The sequence below is a fragment of the Curcuma longa genome, chromosome 11, assembly GCF_044706935.1.
Source record: "Curcuma longa cultivar G26 ecotype Majalengka, Jawa Barat chromosome 11, ITB_CL_G26_1.1, whole genome shotgun sequence".
Lineage (NCBI taxonomy): Eukaryota > Viridiplantae > Streptophyta > Magnoliopsida > Zingiberales > Zingiberaceae > Curcuma > Curcuma longa.
The window spans coordinates 11,865,890-11,888,183 of record NC_133871.1 but is presented as its reverse complement, the minus strand read 5'-3'; the positions used below and the strand labels follow the sequence as shown (position 1 = coordinate 11,888,183).

The 22,294-nt window shown below is 34.0% G+C and overlaps 1 protein-coding gene and 1 pseudogene across 1 annotated transcript; both read left to right on the top strand.

Annotated features, from left to right (window-relative positions):
* The first annotated feature begins 72 nt into the window (after positions 1 to 72).
* LOC141841004 (structural maintenance of chromosomes protein 2-1-like) lies at positions 73 to 15,265 on the top strand. Its single transcript, XM_074729119.1, has 21 exons — positions 73 to 390; positions 1,461 to 2,146; positions 2,354 to 2,492; positions 2,593 to 2,883; positions 2,984 to 3,169; positions 3,281 to 3,445; positions 3,528 to 3,587; positions 4,216 to 4,278; positions 7,710 to 7,801; positions 7,877 to 7,973; positions 8,698 to 8,814; positions 8,947 to 9,165; positions 11,885 to 12,025; positions 12,098 to 12,265; positions 12,343 to 12,527; positions 12,608 to 12,701; positions 12,794 to 12,882; positions 13,023 to 13,248; positions 14,466 to 14,540; positions 14,895 to 15,036; positions 15,186 to 15,265. The coding sequence occupies exons 1-20, from the start codon at positions 73 to 75 to the stop codon at positions 15,009 to 15,011; spliced, it is 3,528 nt and encodes a 1,175-aa protein (XP_074585220.1). The 3' UTR covers positions 15,012 to 15,036; positions 15,186 to 15,265.
* Positions 15,266 to 19,660: 4,395 nt separating this feature from the next.
* LOC141842266 (transcription factor bHLH111-like) lies at positions 19,661 to 21,729 on the top strand (annotated as a pseudogene).
* Positions 21,730 to 22,294: the final 565 nt, after the last annotated feature.

The window sequence follows — 22,294 nt, the reverse complement described above, 5'->3', positions numbered from 1 at the left end:
ATCGAATCGCCTGGTAGGTTTTCGATCTCCGGCGTTCTCTACCGGATCTCTACTGTTCCACCGACCTCGAGGATGCACATCAAGGAGATATGCATCGAGGGGTTTAAGTCCTACGCCACCCGTACGGTGGTCTCCGACTTCGACCCCTTCTTCAATGCCATCACAGGTCTCAACGGCTCCGGGAAGTCCAATATCCTTGATTCCATCTGTTTCGTCCTCGGCATCACCAATCTCCAGCAGGTACGGGCCAGCAACCTCCAGGAACTCGTCTACAAGCAGGGCCAGGCAGGCATCACGAAGGCCACCGTCTCCATTGTCTTTGATAATTCCGATAGGTCTCGAAGCCCGCTAGGCTATGAGGACTCCTCGGAGATCACTGTCACTCGGCAGGTTCGTTGAGTCCTTTCGTGCATCTTGAGCTTGGTTTCTGCAATCCTAGAAACTGTGAAATATGGGCGCTTGAAGCAGCCATCGTGCCCCTTAATATTATGTAAAATCCAGTGTTGACACAGTGGATGTGTAAGTAAGAGAAGCAAAATCCTAATGGTGGTTAGTGCCATTTATGGCCTAAACTCTTCCCTTCATCAACTGTAGGAAACCACTACCTTCCTTTATGTCGGAAGCAGGGGGAGCAGGATGAACCTGCGTATCCCATTAGGACGCCAACAGGGGAGCAGTGATTGTGATTACTAGATGATTAGTTAGAAGGAAGTTTATGATATTCTGCAAGATACTATTAGATTTCCAATTTTTTATGTACTTTAAGTTCTGTAATTGTCTTGCAGAATTCTACCCAACCCTCACCCTCCTAACATTTAGAGATTTTTTTAAAATATAATTCTAATTATTTAATCCAATTTTTAATTAGATTTATTAGTAATCAGAGATTTGAATTAATAATGTTTTTTAATGTGTAAGTTAAGTATTGATTGGTTTCATACTATTTAATTTAAGAATCAAATTGTGTTAAACTTACCTTTTAATGAACTTGAATCAAACTTTGACTAATTTAACCTTACATTCAATCGACTTTACTTTCTTTGTTTAATTCTTATATTTAATTGATTTAAGTGTATCTCCAATTAAATAAATTGATTTGGCAATATTTGTAATGGTGGTGGAGTGAGGCAAGCTGCACATAGGTGGCGATGTTGGCAGGTGTTCAGGTGTATATTTATGGGGAGTGTATGAGAATCCCAATCTCTGCTCAACCCCATTGCTATCACTAGCATTATTTTGGTGATGTTCATTGACTTCTATCTCAAATTTCATTTATCAATTTGAGCTTTTTTTTCAAACTGTGGAAAGTTTTTTATATGAACTTTATCTTCTAGTTATCTGACTCCCTGAATGAATGATCACAAGCATGGTCAATAATGATGTACTTCAGTTGATTGCAATCTAGTACTTATCACTTTCATGTAATCTTTATCTCATGAGTAAATGTATTTTTGTAACAGATTGTGGTTGGGGGGAGGAATAAGTACCTCATCAATGGACATCTTGCCCAGCCTTCTCGTGTTCAGACACTTTTTCATTCTGTACAGCTTAATGTTAACAACCCACATTTTTTGATAATGCAAGGTAGAATCACAAAAGTCCTGAATATGAAACCCCCTGAGATTTTATCAATGTTAGAAGAAGCTGCTGGCACACGAATGTATGAAATGAAAAAAGAGTCTGCCTTAAAGACACTTGAGAAGAAGCAAAGCAAAGTAGATGAGATAGATAAGCTTCTTGACCAAGAGATTCTTCCTGCACTTGAGAAGCTCAGAAAAGAGAGGATGCAGTATATGCAGTGGGTCAATGGCAATGCAGAATTGGACTGTCTCAAGAGGTTCTGCATTGCTTATGAGTTTGTTCAAGCAGAAAAAATACGAAGTAGTGCTTTCCATGAGGTGGATCGGATTAAGAGGGGGATAGCTGAGCTGGATGAAGTCACTAATAGATTGAAACTTGAGATTCAGGAAATGGAGAACACAATATCCTCCCTGATTGCTGATAAAGAAGCAAAATTAGGTGGTGAAATGAAAGATTTATCTAAGAAGGTGGATGCTCTTTCTCGAGATCTTGTGAAAGAAACTTCGGCAATGACTAATCTAGAAGAATCTTTGAGGACTGAGAATATGGCTGCAGAAAAGGTGCTGTTTTTATTCAATATTCCAACTCATGATTAATGTTCAATATAACATTCTTTTTGTTATCTTGTAATTAGAGTTAGCAGTTAGCTGTTAAATCATGATAAATAATAAATACTTCTCTTGCGCTTATTTTGCTTTTAATAATTTGTGAATGTTATAGTGTTGCTGTTGCATCATTCAATCTTCTGCTATGGCTTTCATTGACAGATCAGTTCAAACATTGAAGAAATAAAAAGATCAATAGCTGAGAAGGATTCTGCTGTGAGAAAATCTGAGGATGATGCAGCTGGTTTAAAAAAGAAAGCGGAAAATCTTCATAATGAATTGGAAGAGTCAGAGAGAGAATATGAGGTACCCTTTTCAGTTAATTTTATTTTATTGAACTTATGAATCTATAAAAGGATTGTCCAACATGGATGTTTTCCGACCTAAATGATGTAGTTATCTTCAGGGTGTTCTTGCTGGCAAGAGCAGCGGAGATGATGAGAAGTGTCTTGAAGATCAACTAAGGGATGCCAAAGCTGCTGTTGGTGATGTTGAATCAGAATTGAAACAATTGAAGACTAAAATTCTCCATTCTGAAAATGAACTAAAAGAAAAGAAGGGGCAGCTAGTGGCAAAACGTGGTGAAGCTGCCGCTGTGGAAAATGAGTTAAATAATCGGAAAAGGGATTTGGAGGCAATTAGATCAGCCATAGAATCAATTTCATATGAAGAAGGCCAGATGGAAGCCCTACAGAAGGTCTACATAGATCTGACATTCCTCATATTAAATTGGCCCCTGTAGTTTGACAAAAATTGTATATCTGCTTTAACTATCATTTTTGTTTTTTTGTCATTAGGATCAATCTGCTCAGTTAGAGGCAATTCAAAAGCTTAAGGATGAAGTCAGGATTCTTTCAGGACAACTTGCAAACATTCAGTTCACCTACCGTGATCCTGTCAGGAATTTTGATCGATCAAAAGTTAAAGGAGTTGTTGCAGAACTCATTAAAGTGAAAGATGCTTCTGCAATGACTGCTCTAGAGGTTTTTCTTTCCTCATATTTTTGGTGGCTTTGATTCTTTATTTGGCAGTTGTTTCTTTGTTGAATATTTTTTTCTGATTTTTATAATTTTGTTTGGAGTGGTTTATTGCAGGTTGCTGGTGGAGGCAAGCTGTTTAATGTTGTTGTAGATTCTGAAAATACTGGAAAGCAGTTGCTCCAATTTGGAGAGTTGCGGAGAAGGGTGACAATTATTCCCTTGAATAAAATTCAAACTCACATTGTTCCACAAAGAGTTCAACAAGCAGCTGCTAGACTAGTTAGTTTCATTCCATTTGCTATATTTTGTTTTATCACATGATTTTTAACTACTCAATTCTTTAAGTTATGGTTACTTGTAGGTTGGTGAAGGAAAAGCTCAATTAGCTCTTCTCTTGGTTGAGTACGATGATGATCTAAAGGTAAGACACTATGAATGAATGTTGTTTTGTAGTTTCAATTATGTTAGAATTTATTTTCTGGCATATTTTGTTTTTAATAGTGTCTGATACCTGTGAAATTTTGATGAATATGGTCAAATGTTGTTTTGTTAAAGGAAAAACAACACAAGATGGGATATGTTTAGATGGTTTGTTATGGGAGGAGTCAAGGTGATATGTTGCCAATTCAAAAATAATTTTGTTTGGCTAGAACTATTTGCACTTTGTAAATAATTTTTAGTTGCAGCTCTATTAGTCACTGCTACTAGTTTTCTTTTGTAATTTATCATTGTATCATGATCGATAATGGTATAAAACAAACTATGATACTGACAGTTGTTACCATTTGAAGTGAATGGTTGTGCACAATATAAAGAAATGGTCCTGGTGACTGCAAATAATCATTAGTATCTTGCTTTATTTAATCTAGTCATTGTCTGGAATAATTGCAGAAATAGGTTTTTGATGTTGATCCCAGGTTGTCACAATGTATAACATGTTTTTATATTCCTATGCTCTGAGATGTTTTTTGCAACTAAAGTGATATTGACTTAGCACCTAAGGTGGGCATAATACTGCTCACCACTGACATGCTTTTTTCTGCTTGCAGAATGCTATTGCTTATGTGTTCGGATCCACATTTGTTTGCCAGAGTACAGATGCTGCAAAGGAGGTATTTGGGTGTCATTGTTGTTGTTGTTATTATTATTATTATTATGTCATTCAATCTACAAGTTTTTGTTGTCTGAGGAAATTTGCTCCTTTTTACCTCTTAATAATTTAGCAAGTTTTAAAGTTCTAACACTCATATATATATTGGATTGGTAATAAGGATATGCCAAATCGTTGGCTGATTCATTTCTCTTATTCTACACTTGTAATGGGTCTCCCTTCTTTTGCTGTTAAGGTGTCATTCTATGTCATGCAGCAATATCAAGATTAGGTCCACTAGCATTTCTTTGTGCAAAAAAGAAAATATGCTTGCCAGAATTACCTTATTGTATATTGTGTGAATTGAATGATCCATCTCATCTCTGTAGTTAAATGTTCATAAAGATAGTACTTCCCCACCAAAAGTTGGAAGTTCAGTGCACATCCTATGTGAGATATAAAACAATACATATCAATATATATATGAATCCATATTTAAAAGAATCATGATGTTTGAATTCCAATTTAATAGGATTGGACACACATTTTTACAATTTTGAAAAAGAAAGTATGTAAAAGTCAAAATCAGACCCATGAGAATAAAATATGGACCTTTTAAATTAAAGTTGATCCCTTGGAAGATAAAACTTATTATGAAGAATGTAAAGGTGATATATTTTGTTACATGATAAAAATAGATAGGGTGGGGAGGATGGCCATCTCATAGTGGACGACAACAAACAATAACAAATCTTGTCAAGTGGAGACCTGAAGTGAAAAGTGAGGATTGAGTCGACAAATGTTGTTGTATCGTGACTAGGATTCAATGTATGAGGGTGAGTATCATCATGTCAACTCACCTTCCTCTTTTTCCATGTACTATCATCTAAGGTTGCCAATTTGTATCATGTTGTGTAAACTTTTTGTGTGTCAATATAAAGTTATAAAATAACATAAAGCTATTTAAATATTTTTAAAGATAATTTTATATGGTCTAAGGTTAATTAATTTCTTTAAAGAATTAAGTTATATGACACAAAAAGTTATTAAAATTTTTGAAAATTTATTTATTAACTAAACATGTCAATTTGTGTCTCATTTATATATTTAGGTCATGTCCTATTGGTATCAACTTTCAGTATTTGTCTTTGTTAATCATGTTTTGGTTTAAGTTGGGTTGTGTTATGTCTAATACTAATAGCCCTATTCTTATCATCTTTCACTTTCTCTCTTCTACCATGTTGATGTCATCAATACTTAAAATTGAAATTTGTGTGATGATTGTTAATTGTCCAAATCACTTGAAGATGATCTATTATGTTTTTTTTTTTTGTTTCATTCCAACATTTTGTTTCAATCCTAAATGAAATGAAATTGATGTTATCTCTTAATTGTTTCTCTCTTCACTTGGATTTTTGGAGAAGATTATGAAACATTTCTGTAAAACAAACTCCTGGTTGTCTTAAAGGTTTTCTTCTAAAAAGTTGAATAAGTGTGACATAAGTGAAGTGAAAATTTTTAAGTATGATCGACCCTGGTTAGGATGTCTGCAATTTCCTCCAACTTTGAGGTTAGAGCTTTGACCTCACTCTCCATTCTCTGGATTGGAGTTTCTACTTCACCCTTCAACCTTGGGGTTGTTTCATGTTGAGCATTTTGAGTAGAGCTCATTAGTCCATTTTACTAGTCTAGGATGATGCCTTCTATTTGTCAAATTTGGGCTTATACTTATTTTCCACTCCATTCTGCCAACCTTGTTCATTGCCTTTTTCTATTTGTCAATGTTGGGCGTGCACGTAGAGGTAACTCAATGCTATTTGCCTATGATGTTGCTCTTTTAACTTGGTCTGTGGTTGGTTCATGCCAGTAGTCAGACTCACTCTTGAGGAATATAGGACAAGGGTCTATGAACTTTGGATCTTAAGATTGGAATGTAGGACTGTAAGATTCTAAAATTTTATAATTTTTCTTAAACTAAATATGTTAACATTTCAAACTGCTAGCATAACCGCATAAGTCATTCACAGATCACTATCCATCAACTAGCAAGCATCAACTTCAAAAATTGTCAAATAGCATAAAATATTCTGCAACAATCAGTAATAAATTTAAAAGTCATCTGTGGCACCATCAACATCCTCATAATCATCTTAACTTGCTTGTTCATCATCTTCCAAATCTACATCACCATAAACATTCAGGACTGCACCTTTGGTTTAAAAAGGTAGAGGTAACTCAATGCTATTTGCCTATGATGTTGCTCTTTTAACTTGGTCTGTGGTTGGTTCATGCCAGTAGTCAGATTCACTCTTGCGGAATATAGGACCAGGGTCGATGAACTTTGGATCTTAAGATTGGAACATAGGACTGTAAGATTCTAAAATTTTATAAATTTTCTTAAACTAAATATGTTAACATTTCAAACAGTTAGCATAACCGCATAAGTCGTTCACAGATCACTATCCATCAACTAGCAAGCATCAACTTCAAAAATTGTCAAATAGCATAAAATATTCTGCAACAATCAATAATACATTTAAAAGTCATCTGTGGCACCATCATAATCATCTTAACTTGCTTGCTCATCATCTTCCAAATCTACATCACCATAAACTTTCAGGACTGCACCTTTGGTTTAAAAAGGTGCATTAAGGTCTTTGTTCCCGTAGAAGGGGTTCTTCTTCTAACCTCTTTGCGTTATGGTTGATCCTTCGCCCTTTCTTCCAAGAAGCTATGAATGTTATTCCTTTTGCTGTGTTCACAGGCCTGTTCTTGTTTCTTCTAGCAAGCAAACACAAGTGCCTTTATGCTTTGAAATGCATTTGTGATAAAATCCGTCAATTTTGTGGGAGTTTGTATTTCTCTACTAATCAGCAAAAAACTCCTGCACCATTTAGACTTGGCAGTCAGGAGTTTTGGTGTTCTCTAATAGGATAATTTTGCACATTAATGACCATTTGCTGCATATACCATAAGAAGACTCATGCGGCTATACTCTTTTAATTGCTTCATTTATTTGAAACAAAACCCATTTTATTTGAAGTGCATTACTCCTGATCATCTTGTTAGATATGAGAAAACATGCATCATTTTTTCAGTTCTTTTCATTTTATATTGCACAGCTTGAACATTTCAGAATTAAATGCTTACGCATGTGATACAGGCAATGTGGACTTCCAACTGTGCTTTCGATACTTGTTTTCCATATCAATTGTCTTTCATTTTTTTAAAAAAAATTACAATAAGTTTACAACTTGATTTTAGTAGTGGCTTCTCTTGAAGCGCAGTTGAGCCTTAACTCTCAGTGCTTTCTGTACAAACTTGTTACCTTTCCTTCCATACATGATTCCAATTTATCGTGTAGTAATAGGATACTTAAATTACATGAGCATTTCTCTGAAAGTAAGTGTTGTTTGCAAAATTATTGATTTTTATGCTTTATAATTGCTATAGGTTGCCTTTAATCGGGATATTAATACTCCTAGTGTGACTCTAGAAGGTGACATTTTTCAGCCAAGTGGTCTTTTAACTGGTGGAAGTCGCAGGTGTGTTATCTTGTTTATGACAGCCTAGCTGCTTTGCACCATACTAATTTTGTAGTTATGTTGTTATGCCTTTAGAGGTGGAGGTGAATTGTTGAAACAACTTAATACATTAGCTGAAGCTGAATCACAACTCAACATTCACAAGAGAAGGTTGGAGGAAATTGAAAAAAAGGTTGGATATTTTTCTGGTTTAGTTTGTACCTGAATTTTTAAAATTTATATTTCTCAATTATCTATTTCTTAGTTGTTAGATTAATATCATGTATTCTTGATTGGAAAGATAACTGAAGCTATTAATTTGTCTGACACTATTGCCTAATTATAACTAGGAAAGGAATAAGATATTTTGTGAACAAATTTGATACTTAGCTCGATAAAAGCTATTTGTGTTTGTTCACTATAAGAATATATAAACTAAAAAAAAAGGTTTTAATACCTATTAACTCAACTTGTTAACAAACAAAACTTGCAAAACACTCATGAATAAACTTGTATACAAACTGGTTTAGTAATTTCCTCATTTCTTTAATTTCTATTCAAATAATTTAGCAATATAACTTATATATTAATGATACTATTTGTCTCTATTAAACCTCTCATGAACAAACATAAAGCTTGATAAAAGCTTTTTATGTTTGTTCAATATAAAAATATATAAACTCAAAAGAAGGTTTTACTTCTGTTCTTAACTTTTCCTATAGTTTGCATGACAGTCGTGCTTTGACTTTCTGTTCTTAATTGCATACGCATAAATTCCGTGTATCTAAATGAATCCTAGTCTTAGCAATTAAAATTGCTACATACTTTGATTAGGTGCAGATCCAGTTGCCTATAAAAGGTCAACATGCCCTCAGCCCATTGTTTTCTAACTTCTAATCCTTTTATTGAGGTTCCAGATTGCTGCTCTTATGCCTTTACAAAAGGAGTTTATGCAATTGAAGTCTCAACTGGAATTGAAATCCTATGATCTTTCACTTTTTGAGAGCAGAGCTCAGCAGAATGAGCACCATAAGGTTACTTCTCTCTTTCTGAGTGATTGCTTTTTGTTCTCCTGAATGTTGATTTCTTTTGATCAGGTTATCTATAGAAAAATGGTCTTATGTACTTTTTAAGTGCTGCTAAATTTGTTTGGCTTTCATATTTAGTTAGGCGAGCTTGTGAAAAAGATAGAACAAGAACTGCAAGAGGCAAAAATAACATTAAAAGAAAAGCAGCTTCAACATAAGAATTCTGTTTTGGCTGTTTCAACACTCGAACAATCCATAAAAGAAAATGGAAACCAGCGAGAGACCAGACTGAAGAATTTGGATAAGAAGATTAAGTCACTGAAATCTGATATGCAGTCAGCTCAAAAACAACTCAAGGTGGCTTCTTTCTCTGTTCTTAATACTAGCAATTTCTCACTTATTTATACATTTTGTTACACTATCCTTCTTTATACATTTTGCTAGTCTTTACAAGTACTCATTTTTTTTTGTGTTTTTGTAATGCTACTCAAATGGTGTTTGACACAGGCCATTGTGATTCTTATGTTTTTTTTTTTCATCATATCATCACTTTTATCATGCTTAAGTTATAAAGAAATTAGCCAATGATAATTTGAATAATCTTTGACTTAATGAGTCATTTATGGACTGAATTTGAAAGTTATATTGACATTTCTATAAGTTCTTGAACTCAAATGATGCTTGTGGGAGCAATATTGTCATGATTACCTCTAGATTTTTGCTCTGTGTAGGGCATTGCAATATTTATTCATGTTCATAGTTAGGTCAAACACTGTGGTGAAGAAAATGTAACTAGTTAATGTTTAGTTTTACATAACTTTTGCACGTCTAGAAAAACTGTGGTGAAGAAGCTGCAATGAGAAAGTTGTTAAAATCAGTGATGAATTTGGTAAATGGATGAAGTAAGCATTTGATATAGTAATAAATGTAATGCTTTGAGATAATAGTTAATGATGTCTTTAACCATATTATTTATTCTCTCATTTTTTTATTATTAAATAAATTACATTTCATATGTTCAGTTTTTAAGTAAAGCATAACTTAAAACATTAGTTTTTAAGAGTTTTCTCCATAATTAGAGCTTTGAGCTTAATCTATATATGCTTATCAATTAACATTATCTCAATTACTAAAAACATACACAAGATTTATCTTAAATATGATTCTTCTAGTGATCCTTTAAAATCTATAATGTCATATTTTCTATAAAGTGTTCATCAATCATATTTTTGTATACCATTATCGTCAGGATGAATTTATCTTTTATACAGCTAATATGCCATAAATCTCTACATTTACTTTGTCTATCTTTAGCAATAAGATAAGTACCTTTCTGGCTTTCTCCCTATTTTTAGTTACTAGATTGTCATATTATCACGCATTTCAAACTTTTCCATGGTTATATATTTTTATCCTCAATTTTGCCTACTTCGTTCTTGATCAAATTCTCCCGCTTTCTATAAGTTTCACATGTTCAAACTTGTCTTGTTTAAACTAATAGCTAATTTTTCATACAGTTCAATCTTTGGTATGCTTATATATTTTTATCCTCAATTTTACCTACTCTGCACTTGGTCAAATTCTTCCTCTTTCTATAATTTTTCCATGTAGAAACTTACCTTTAAACTAATAACTTTTCATACTTTACAACACCACCAACTACTTTATAGATTACACTTCTACAATTGGACACTTTAACATTTAATCCTGCCATATTTGTAATTCTATTTGCCATTAAAGTCCACGTGACATATATATTATCAAACTTTTCATTTAGAACATCTTTCTTTATATTCTCTTGAAAACTCTTGCATTATTGTCCTTAAAGTTTAACCATCTAGTTCTAAAAATTAGGCAATTCTCTTCTTACAATTTGTAAAAACTGTTGATGTTGATTAGTTAGCATTCCTTAGGTGTTATCTTATAATTTTTACTCATTATTCGATTTACCTTCTTGGTAAATCTATTTGACTAGTACTATTGTCTCTCTTGTAAGAGTCTGCGTGTTCATCTTTCTTCTTGAAATAAGCAGTACAATCTTATGATGGAAGATGGAGCAGAATTTAAAATTGTTCTGTCTTTCCAGTCCATCTAAATCACTTCCAAGTATAAGCACCTCTAACATTTACTATTTCAATTCTTAAAATCAATTTACCATGATATTTAATCCAATACCTTTAACTTTGAAATCTTATCCTTATAATCATTATCAACCATACACCTACTCTATTGTATAATTGTTTTTTTAGTATACTATTTTTAAAAGTTTGTAATATCTATTTCTTTAGCCTTCTTCTCATCCATTTTTTGTGTAAACATATCCTTTTTGTTTTCTTTTAATCATCTTATCTACAAATTCTTATCTTTTATTTAAAAGTGTTCCTGTATTTTGAGTTGCAGACTTAATGCTATTAATCATGAACTAGCTTCTTTATCAATATTGATTATAATACAAAAAAAACCTTTGATATTTTGCATTATATCTGAGCACTAATATGATGGGTCAATTCTGGGAAGCCTCCTATTTCACCATTTGTATGTTGAGGTATCCTCTAGCTTTACAACAAACACAATTTTAGTTAAAATCATGACCATAGGGCTTACAAATTTTTGAAATTCGTTGTCACAGCCCTTGGCTTATTTATTCGAGCTTGGGATTGTCATTTGTGTTTTTTTTTCCAAAATATATTTATCATTGATATTAATATGAGATATTAATTTATGGTAATTTACAACTGAAAATCAATATTAATTACTATTGATAATAGACTTCAACTGTTATTTGTACTAATTTATGAGAACTATGGCCTCATATTATGTGTAATGTACTCTTAAACTAGTCGTCCAAGTATTTACGAGTAGGGGCATGCAATATAAATTTTTAAATGGCGAAAGGTAATAGTGTCTTATATTGACTGAAAAGTTTTCTTTTAACCCAACCTAATTTATTTGTTTTTGTGCATTTTCATTTTGTTCTGATGTGGTTGCTAAATATTTTGTTTTGGAATGGAGCCTATGGGCATACCAGCTTATCATCTCAACTATGCATTACTTAAATTTTGCTGTAATATGCTAGATTCACGAAAGTGAAAAGGAGAAGATTATCATGGAGAAAGAAACAATCGTACAAGAGCTTGTTATGTTGGAGAGCCAATTTGTTTCTTCAGAAACTCAAATTAACACGCTTACTAAAGATCTGGATGAACGAAAAAGCAAGGTAATTCGTAACTGACGTGAACCACATGTTCACTATGTTGTTATTTGTGGTTATCAACTGTGGTCTGTGTAGGTATGCTCCATCAAGATGGACTATGATCAAGCAGAGTCTAAGTTGAATGAAAGTCGCTCAAATTTGAGAGAATGCGATACACATATAACTAGGATAACTGCAGATCAACAAAAATTACAACAGAAACTTAGTGATTCTGCAGTAGAGAGAAAGAAGATGGAAAATGAGGTACTTCATTGGAGTCGTGTGCTTCTTTCTATGCTGGTGTGGAAGCTTGATTTTACTTGTACTTATCTCAAATCTAGGTGAAGCGCATGGAGCTAGAACAGAAAGATTGTTCTTTGAAAGTTGACAAGCTACTTGAGAAACATGGGTGGATTGTTGCTGAGAAACAATTATTTGGGAAAACTGGAACTGACTATGATTTTTCAGCTCGTGACCCAAGTAAATCGAGGGAGGAACTGGAGAAACTGCAGGCTGAACAATCTGGGTGAGTATTCTCTCTCAATACATTCAAATAGTGTCCAATAAATCTTTAATCTCTGGCTAATTTCCTTTTATCATTGATAGGCTTGAGAAGAGGGTTAACAAAAAGGTGATGACAATGTTTGAGAAAGCAGAAGATGAGTACAATGATCTGATTTCAAAGAAAAATATTATAGAGGTAGGTACCAATTTTGAAACTAACTCTTTCTCTGTAATTCTTTCCTTATGTAAATTGGTAGGTTTGCTGGCTATTTTTTTCTGTCATGTTAGAATGACAAGTCAAAAATCAAGAAAGTGATTGAAGAGTTAGATGAAAAAAAGAAGGAAACTTTGAAAGTAACTTGGCTCAAAGTAAACAAGTGAGTAACCAACCTCTATCTGCTCTTTGGCATCCTTCATTTGAAATTGCTATTTGGCTGTCATTCTAAGATTGTCCTACATTTATAATCTCTTGTTCCTCCATATTGTGCCTGAATTAAGTTTCAAATCATTTGCACAGGGATTTTGGGTCAATTTTTAGTACACTTTTACCTGGAACGATGGCTAAGCTTGAACCTCCTGAAGGTTGCAATTTCTTAGATGGGCTGGAGGTTCGTGTCGCATTTGGTACTGTTTGGAAACAGTCTCTGTCAGAATTAAGTGGAGGACAACGTTCTCTTCTTGCACTTTCTCTGATTTTGGCATTGCTTCTTTTCAAACCAGCACCTATCTATATACTTGATGAGGTACTAATAGTTTCCTTAAGTGCATACCTCAGTTATTATATTCATGAACTTGTATTATATTTAGAGCATTTCTCACATGTGATTTTTCTGCTTGCTGACAATATCTTGTTTCTAATCAGTTTGTTGTGCCCGCAGGGTTTTTAGACTAGGAATAAGTCAATAATTTTCACATGATAGTTTGAACTTCAGATTTCAGAATATTCATTTTCATGTTACTTCTTTCTTATATATGCCAGCTAGTAGTACCAAAAACAGTGAAACACAGCTGCTTAGAGCAATGTTAGTAAATGCAACACTGAAAGTCAACTATCGAAGCTCTTAATAATGGCAGAATTAGCCAAATGGTTTGATCACCTTATTAGAGTCATCATGTTCATTATTGCTACTAGGTATTTGGCTCTCTTGTGTTCTCGTCAACTTTATTTGTGACCAAAGTTGACTCATTTCACATTATAATCTGCTTTTGTGACTTGACAATAATTGAGAATTAAAAGTCTTATCATATTTATCATATTGATACCCAAAATCACAATAAGCATGAAACTGATGGTGAAGCCAGTCTTATTAAAGTCATCTTTTATTCCACTTTTCAACTGGTATGGTCGTCGCTTGATCTTTCTTGAATTGTCTTGATGCTATTGAGGTTTTGAGTTGATGGCAATTTTCCTCTCTCAAAAGCATTTGAGAATGATACACTCTACTTGATCATTTTATTTCAATTCATAATAGAATAAATAACAAGAATTTGCACATGGTAATCATGTGAGATATAAACTTATGTATTCTTTTCTGAATCAACATCAACTTCTTCCATTTGTAAAATATTATGTAATTAAATAGAACATTATATTATTTTACATATTGTAGTATATGAAAATTATTCCAAATAAAGTGAATTTCTATTTAAACATAGTTGATTATTCTATCTGGCTTTTATAATTTGATATGATTTATTCAAAAACTCTCCACAAAATAATTCACAATTAGAACTCAGTTTGACAACGTTCATGCCAAGAATTTAGATATGTTATGTGTACTTGGTTAAGTTGGTTTCTGCTCTATGTGTTTTACCTTGAGTGCTTAGAATTACAAAATTATTCAGGTTCAAATCATTTGAAATTCATGATCAAAGGTGGATGTAATTTCTATATTCTTCATCATACATTATTATGATGGTTAAATAGTGTTTATAATTGGGCATGTGTTCTCATTCACAGGTGGATGCTGCTCTAGATCTTAGTCATACACAAAACATTGGAAGAATGATCAAAGCTCACTTCCCACATTCACAGGTTTGCTTTCATAAGTTGTCTGTTTCATGTTTTTCTTTCCTATATATAGCATGATTTAATGCTACAGACCAAATTTTTTGGGAAAATAAATTTTCACCTAGAAAACCTTTTTTATTATCTGCAATCTGTTAAAGTTTAAAATTCAGATTATTTTCACCAAAGTTCTCAGTAAAAATGACTGCTGACTTATACTTGGGTGGTAGTAGTTCACTAACGTTAGGTTGTATCACATATCAAATGATTTTTGACTTAATTTCTACTTTTTATATTTTTATCAGTAATTAAGGTGTTTTATACAAGAAGAAAATATATTTATTCATGCCATCCTATGAACTCAACTATTTTGTTGTGCAGTTCATAGTAGTTTCACTGAAAGAAGGCATGTTTAATAATGCAAATGTTTTGTTCCGGACTAAATTTGTTGATGGCGTCTCTACTGTCACTCGAACAGTTGCCTCAAAGCAAAGATAGTTCTCTGATACTGTCTTCATGGCTGGTAAATAATCCTGCTCTATATGAAAACAATTCTTTTAAGCAATGGTCGAAATTTTGGTTGAAAATTTGCTTAAATCTTGTTTCGTTATTTTGTTGGCTTCATTGTGTTCATATACGATGACATGCTTTTTCTGACCTTTGACGTGTCAGGTACACTACATTTCTAGCTCTGAGGTACTTGAAAGGCTTTGTATTTTACTTTGCTTCTTGAGCTTGCTATCACTTGCAACTCTGTATTCACTTGTATCTCTTGCAAGGCTATTAGAACAGGTCATATCAAATATTTTTTGGTGTACTAATACTCATTAACAAGACGTGTTGTTTGCAGTGCTTTTTCCCTTTGTATGTATGCTAATTTACGTCTGATTTGTTAATTATGATAGTTGATTTCACAGCCTTGCATTCACTATTAGACGATGCAAATTCTAAATAATTCACATCATAGAAACGTTCCCGGTTCACTAAATTTAGATCTGTAAGCACTTTCAACTCAGATATGTAAGATTGTGTTTACTTGAGTAGAAAGGTAGAAATTGGAAGGGGAGGAAGAGGGAAAAATAGCATGAAACTGATTTGCTTCATATACAATTTTGTAATCCTGTTTTGTTTTTTTTTTTTTTTTTGTCTGATTCAATTTGAAAATTAACAGATGTTAAAGACATTTGGGTAGATTTTAATGATAGCCACTCCTAGAAGCTTAAAAAGGATAGGATTTGGCCTATGGATAGAAGAATAAATATGAAGTGGCAAGGGCAGGGAATGTGTTGGGTTGGTGACTATAGTGCTGTTTTTTTTTAAAATAATTTTTACCTTTTGATTCTTTAGAATTCATTATTGTTATTATTTTCTCATTTTTTTAATCATGATGGTGGAGTTTGAGGCTTGGTGCATGTCAAGCGTGCAATTGATTATACTCCGAGTGGGCTACTTGTTGATTCATGAGAATGGAGTGGAAAAAGGAGAAAAATGAAAAGGCAAATGGAGTTCTATTCTTTAAATTGACTTCATAGTGTTGGTCCATTAGATTATGATATATTTATTCATCTGAAGTAGAAAAACACGAGAAAAAAAAGACATGAATTATAATATTCTTCATGGCTGATGCAGCATTAGTCAATGTATTCCTTGGTTTGGTGTCGAGATAAAATAGTAGAGAGAGCTGCTGGCCAAATAAAATATAATGGCAAAAACTAGGATTCAGAAAGAGTGTGAAAGAAGCAAAGCCAAGATTCAGATTGGTTGACAAATAACAGACTAGCCATAAGAAGTTGTTATTCCTAACACAAAATCCCAGTTGAAACCTAGATATGTAATTGGTAGAGGTTTGTAATCGTATCCAAATATATTATCCACTTTGGCTCTCTTTTCACAGCTCAAGACTGGTCTGATCCTCAAATTCCAAATTCTGTTCTTGATACACTAGAATTAAATCTCCTTTGATTATTCGAGATCTTGTGAAAATATTATGACTTCTTCTTTCCTTCTAGAATCTGGTGTCTTTGTTGCCACTATGTGTCCATGTCAATTTATTCTCTCCGACTTCTGAAGACTCCTTTGCTTCTGTAATTGCATCACTTGAAGAATTGCTAACCCATTTGAGGATGGCTGATCCTTCTCCACCATGCTGCCATGCAAGAACTTGTTACTGAATCTCTGGTCAATAACCATTTACTCTGAGTTAGAAAATTGTAGAACAACCACCTTTTTTTCTTTTCCAAGGCAAAACAAGAACCTCTTAACAGTAATTAACCATCTGATTGGTTTAATTCTCTCTACCATGCCCCCCTCTTCATGCACCTGGAACATCAAACATCATGATTATCAAATCAAGTTGATAATTAAGAGCCATCCTGCACTAATAGTCAAAGATAGTGAGAACCAACACACTTGTCAATTTGATTTCCTTCTCCAATTAAAAGTGCAAGAAAACCAGATTGAATTTAAAAATATGAAGCATTTTGAATAAGGATCTTTCACCTAACAAGAAAAAAAAACAATATTTGTACAATGTTTCTTTTTCCTAGTTAGCTATGGCGTAGTAAATAATGAAAGTAGAGGTACTTGCTTGAGTGGTGGCTCCCCACCTCAAACCCTAAGCTTGTACGTTTGTGACAAGCAAATTCCATTGCACCATTCACTTTAGGACACTAATCAGTTTACTTTCCCTCTCCATCTTCATCCACTCCCCCAAGTGTCCTAAATGCATTGGAGAAAGAAAAGAAGCTAATGATCATATTCATGTTTAATGAACATAAATACTTAAGATGAGTATAAGGTTGGTTATCTTTAATTAGGTTAAGGTAAGTTGGTGAAATGGACCTCAATCCAAATCTTTTTCTCATCCTCTTTGTTTAATGTAATGTTGACATGACATGACTGACCTTCTTAATCGCAAAATTTACATTATGATTATTCTAATTCTTATACATATATGTATCCCTTAAAATTTTTTATATACTTCTATAAAATTGCCATTGAACTTTTAAAGAATCAATTTACTTTCCCTATAGTCTAAATACTTCTTTTAATTTACCGTCAAATGAAATTAGATTTTACTAATTAATTGACCTAAAGATCTTTCTCATTAAAATTTGAATGTGACTTAGATTAGATAACAAAAGTCATATCTTATTTATTTCCAAGGGAAGGATATAAAAATACATTAACCTTCCTAAATGATTTATCAACTTAATGAAATCTATTGAGGAAAATTGAAATGAGTTACAAAAGTTTAATGATGTACAAATTAATAGTTTGGAAGTCTAAGTGAGTATTTTGCTTAGAATCGAAGTTATGAGAAGTAAAATCAATTTTTTCCTAGATAAAACCAAGCTTTCATTATCATGAGGTTGATTAATTAACGCAACAAAAAGCTTAAGGAGGCCATTATTCCATTAAGAGGAATATTTTTTGTCTCCTAGTTCAGCGAACAGTTGTCTAAATAAAGACTTCCTTTATTTAATTAAATGGATAAGACAAAAAAAGTACCCTAGCCAAAAAAGCATGCACTCAAAATTTTATTTGCTCATTTTTTTTTGAAAAGAAAAAAGAGGGTTTGATTAAGTTAATCACTAGCACACAAGGACGGGCTTTCTTTTGTTTAGTAAGTAGTATGGTTGACCTATTCTTTAGGGCTATATCAACACATGCAAAATTTCGTATTGCCACCCAAAAATTGACACCTACAAAATCCTTCCCTAATTTTAAATCATTCAAAAAAAATTCCACTAAAGTTTTTAAAAAAAAATATTAACTAGTCATATAATTTTAGAACTTGGATGATATTTTATTTTATAATATATATAAAGATACAAAATTGACAAATCAATGGAAGCTACTTGAGCTCTTAATTATGGATGACAAATCAAATAGAAAGAGCTCTCTCATCAGTGGTGGAGTCAGAACTTAATCAACCCCCAAGCTAATTGAAAAAAAACCCCTAGGCTAATATCCTTTTCATCTACCTTCCTCTCTCTCACGTATGTTCTTCCTCCTCAATGTTATCAAGTCCCTCAGGCTAAAGCTCAGGTAAGCTAACAAGTGGCTCTGTCTTACCTCCCATGATAGGAGAGAGCTTCTGTTATTAAGATCAGGAGTGACTCCTTTTGATTTAAAATTAAAATTATTGATAGTGGAGAGATATAAAATTAAATACATCATCTATATAACAAAAGGATGATAAAAAAATTTTTTTTTTCTTAACGTGATATTATCCTATAATAATTTCTACCACTGGAGAGATAGATGCTTTAAGAAAATAACTCCTTGTAACTCATCAACGACATTGGAGAAGAATAGAATAGAAGGGATTTGTTTTACCTTTGCTTTGCATGCCAATCTTTAACTTTTTTTGAAGGCAAACCCAAGTTGAAACTCTATGCATGGCATTGGCATTGGCATTGGCATGCCCATTCCCCACTAAGCACGGTGGGAGTGGACTCCCCATAGGCTTGATGGCGACAACAACTAATGGGTTTCCTACGTGCACACATATGTGTGCAATGGTTGGTAAAGGAGCTAGCTAGCTTTAAGAACAAGCTACGTATTTTTGTGTTAATGGTGTTCGATCAATTCAACTCATGTGTTTGTCAACGGAACAAGCTAATTAAGGTACGTAGTCCTTTGGGAGATATAGTGATGTTGCTCAAAGGGCTATGGCTATGGCGAAACAAAGCCTGCCTGCATGCCTTCAATCGAGCAAGAAGTCAAAGCTCTGAGCTGATGATGATTCAAGTTTGAAGTAAGTGTGAGTCAACCATGAATTGATTGGAGACGATGTGAGAAGTAGTACTGTTTTAAGTCTATAGAGCCTTTCTACCTAAACAAGCATAGATATACTCGAATTAAAACTAATTAATAGAGTTATATTTAAGATCAAATGCAACTAACTTTCTAGTATAATTAAAAAAAGATGTTTAATGATGGTAGAACATCTCCAAATGTTTAATATTATTATGTAGATCTAAACATCAAGCATTAACTATTTTTTTATATATATATATATATATATATATAATTAATTAATCACTATTTTTTAAATAAAATAAAAATTCAACCACTCGTCCACAAGGTGACCTCATGCCAACGTTAATTGGCACTGGTGGTCGTCCCTTATTAAACCGGCCATGAAGCGCCGGCGAACGTCTAGAGGCCTTGAATTGTTAGGAAGCTAAGTCGCTTTGCCCATGCACGCTAATATCATTATGGCTCACGGAGCTCCCCTTCTCTCGCCTTCCGCCACGGCGCCGACGACCGCTTGGTGGGATCAGAATATGCACTCAAACCCCTTAAGGTGGCCGCCGCAGTCGCCACCGTCGGTCCGCCGCCGCCGCTCGTCGTCGTCCTACGACGAGTCGTCGGTCTCCAACGCCGCCGCTAGCCACTGCACGGCCCTCAGCATGGACTCCTCCTCCGGCGGAGAGCCGGCTGACAACCACCACCACCAGATGTGGAGACACCTTCTACTGTGAGTAGTTCTTTCTGAATTTCAAAGTGCAAGACGATCGAGTCAGCAAAAGTGTTGAATCAGTGCATAAGCACGCTTGAATTGAATGTTGATTTGGACACTGGTGGATTTCAGAAATGGTGGAGAGGCATCTAATTGCCAGGACGATGCAGAAAACTTCGTGGAAGTGTTGAGCTCCAAGAAGTTCTCAGCTGATCAGTTTGAGCCTGCTTCATGCCATGGCTTGATGCATCCATCCTTGCAGCCCAACTTCTTGGAGATGCAATCGAGCAGCTACAATACTACTACTACTACTAATAACAGCAATAATAATGACAACAGGTGGTCTATAGCTCCTCCAAACTCACACCTGGATCATCATCTTGCTCCTTCCATGATCAGTACTTACATGCAATCTGATGGTTCTCATGTCAAACATGAGTTCGATCGTCCAGTTTCACCACTGTTCCCTAGCAATGAGCTTCTTCTTGGAGAAATTAACACTAAAAGGTATTTATTTATTTTTATGTCTGAAAGTTATTTTCAGCTAAAAATTAATAATAATAACATGACCAGATACCAGAATATTGGTCGTGTTGAATCTGTACTGGATCATCCTTGGTTTAGCCAAAGAAATTCGATGGATCAAATGCCATTTGGAGGATGCTTGAACAAGCCAGACGCCATGGAGTTTAAAACTTCAGAGCCTTATTTGAAAGGCTCAGATTTGTGTGGTGAAACTAAACAAGGATATCAGAGTTCATCTGTAAGTCCCCTTTCTTCTCATTGTGATCTTATGCTCAGACCTGATTAACAAGTAGTTCAACCTCGATTGAAAAGAAACTAAGCAATTACTTAATTTCTCTGGTTGAACCTGCTTCCATTTCGCTATGATCTGTTTCGGTTTCTAAATGGTTGATTCTCCCAAGGAAAAACACAAAGCCTGACCTACTTATTGCTTGTAGATGAGAGGAAATGGTAGGTGTGGTGAAGGGAAGAGGAAAAGGTCTGAGGAAAGATCAGAGATGCACTTCAGGAAGAACAAGAATGATAGCCAAATGATCTCATCAAATAAGGTCAGGCAAAGTTTATTGTTCATCACTTCATCAAATAAGAATGATATCACAGGTTTTTTTCAAGTACAGTTGCAGGTGCCCAAAGCGAAAATGGCAGAAAAGATAAGTGCTCTCCAACAGCATGTGTCACCATTTGGGAAGGTAATTCAACACATTTCTTGAGAAGAATTAAGATTAATTGAATTAGTGGATCATTCTTTTTTTTCTGATTTTTTTTCAGACAGATCAAGCATCAGTGCTGATGGAGACCATCAATTGTATCAGAATCTTACAAAAACAAGTACAGGTAACACCATCAGCCTCTTTATATCTGTATTCTTAATTATTGCTTCAGGTATTGAGCTGCATGCAATTTAGTTTAATCATGTTTTTTGTTTTTCATGCAGTTGCTAAGTGACCCATACCTGAAATCTAGTCTGAACAAGGTAAAACAAATAAATAAAGGAGATAATTTGTGCAAAATGCATTTGACTAATTCAGTGGAATTGGTTGTTCATTGTTTCAGGAACGCAATTGTTGGGGAGAAACTGAGAGGAAGGAGAAAGCAGAGGCAAGAAATGATCTGAGGAGCAAAGGGCTTTGCTTGGTTCCTGTTTCTTCCATTCCTCAAATCCACAGAGAGAGCATTAGATCTGATTGCTGGATGCCATCTTTAAGAGGTTGTTTCTTGTAGATGTCTATTTATTTAGGAGACAGCAATTTGGAATTAATATATCTGCCTCTTTCCATGCTTAAATTCACTATGTGGATACTTTGAACTGTTTTTTATTTTACTACAATGTTGAAATGTGCTTGTGCATCGAATTTGTGGCAGTAACTCGAACTATACCAAGGCACCTTTCAGAAACCACAGCCTTGAAACACAATCACATAGATGAAATCGAGTCATGGGTTTGTTAGACTTATAAGAAGGAAAGTTAGATTGACTTACAGAAAATTCCAAGAAAAACACTAGATTTATTCTAATGCAAAAAATGACAACTCTTATATCTCTTAATTATAAGCTAAAATTGTTTTACAAAACTATGATCTAGTTTATCTCTCAGCAACCATAGCAAAGCAACATTGCTTTAGGTTTTACTGATCCTACGAGATATTATAAAATGCTATCGACCAATTAAACTTTTGGCATCTGAGATGTGAGAGGTGGTGACCCCTGTTGTATGTGGCAACAGGCAAATGCACCAGAAACAGACATCTTCACTTTGGCATCTTCTCTCCTGGACCAGCAACCCCAA

Bases quoted from the DNA above. Each gene is read 5' to 3' on its own strand.
- LOC141841004 (XM_074729119.1), top strand. From the start codon at position 73: ATGCACATCAAGGAGATATGCATCGAGGGGTTTAAGTCCTACGCCACC. The intron at 2,493-2,592 runs GTACCCTTTTCA...AGTTATCTTCAG, and splicing joins AGTCAGAGAGAGAATATGAG to GGTGTTCTTGCTGGCAAGAG. The intron at 12,026-12,097 runs GTAATTCGTAAC...TGGTCTGTGTAG, and splicing joins TGGATGAACGAAAAAGCAAG to GTATGCTCCATCAAGATGGA.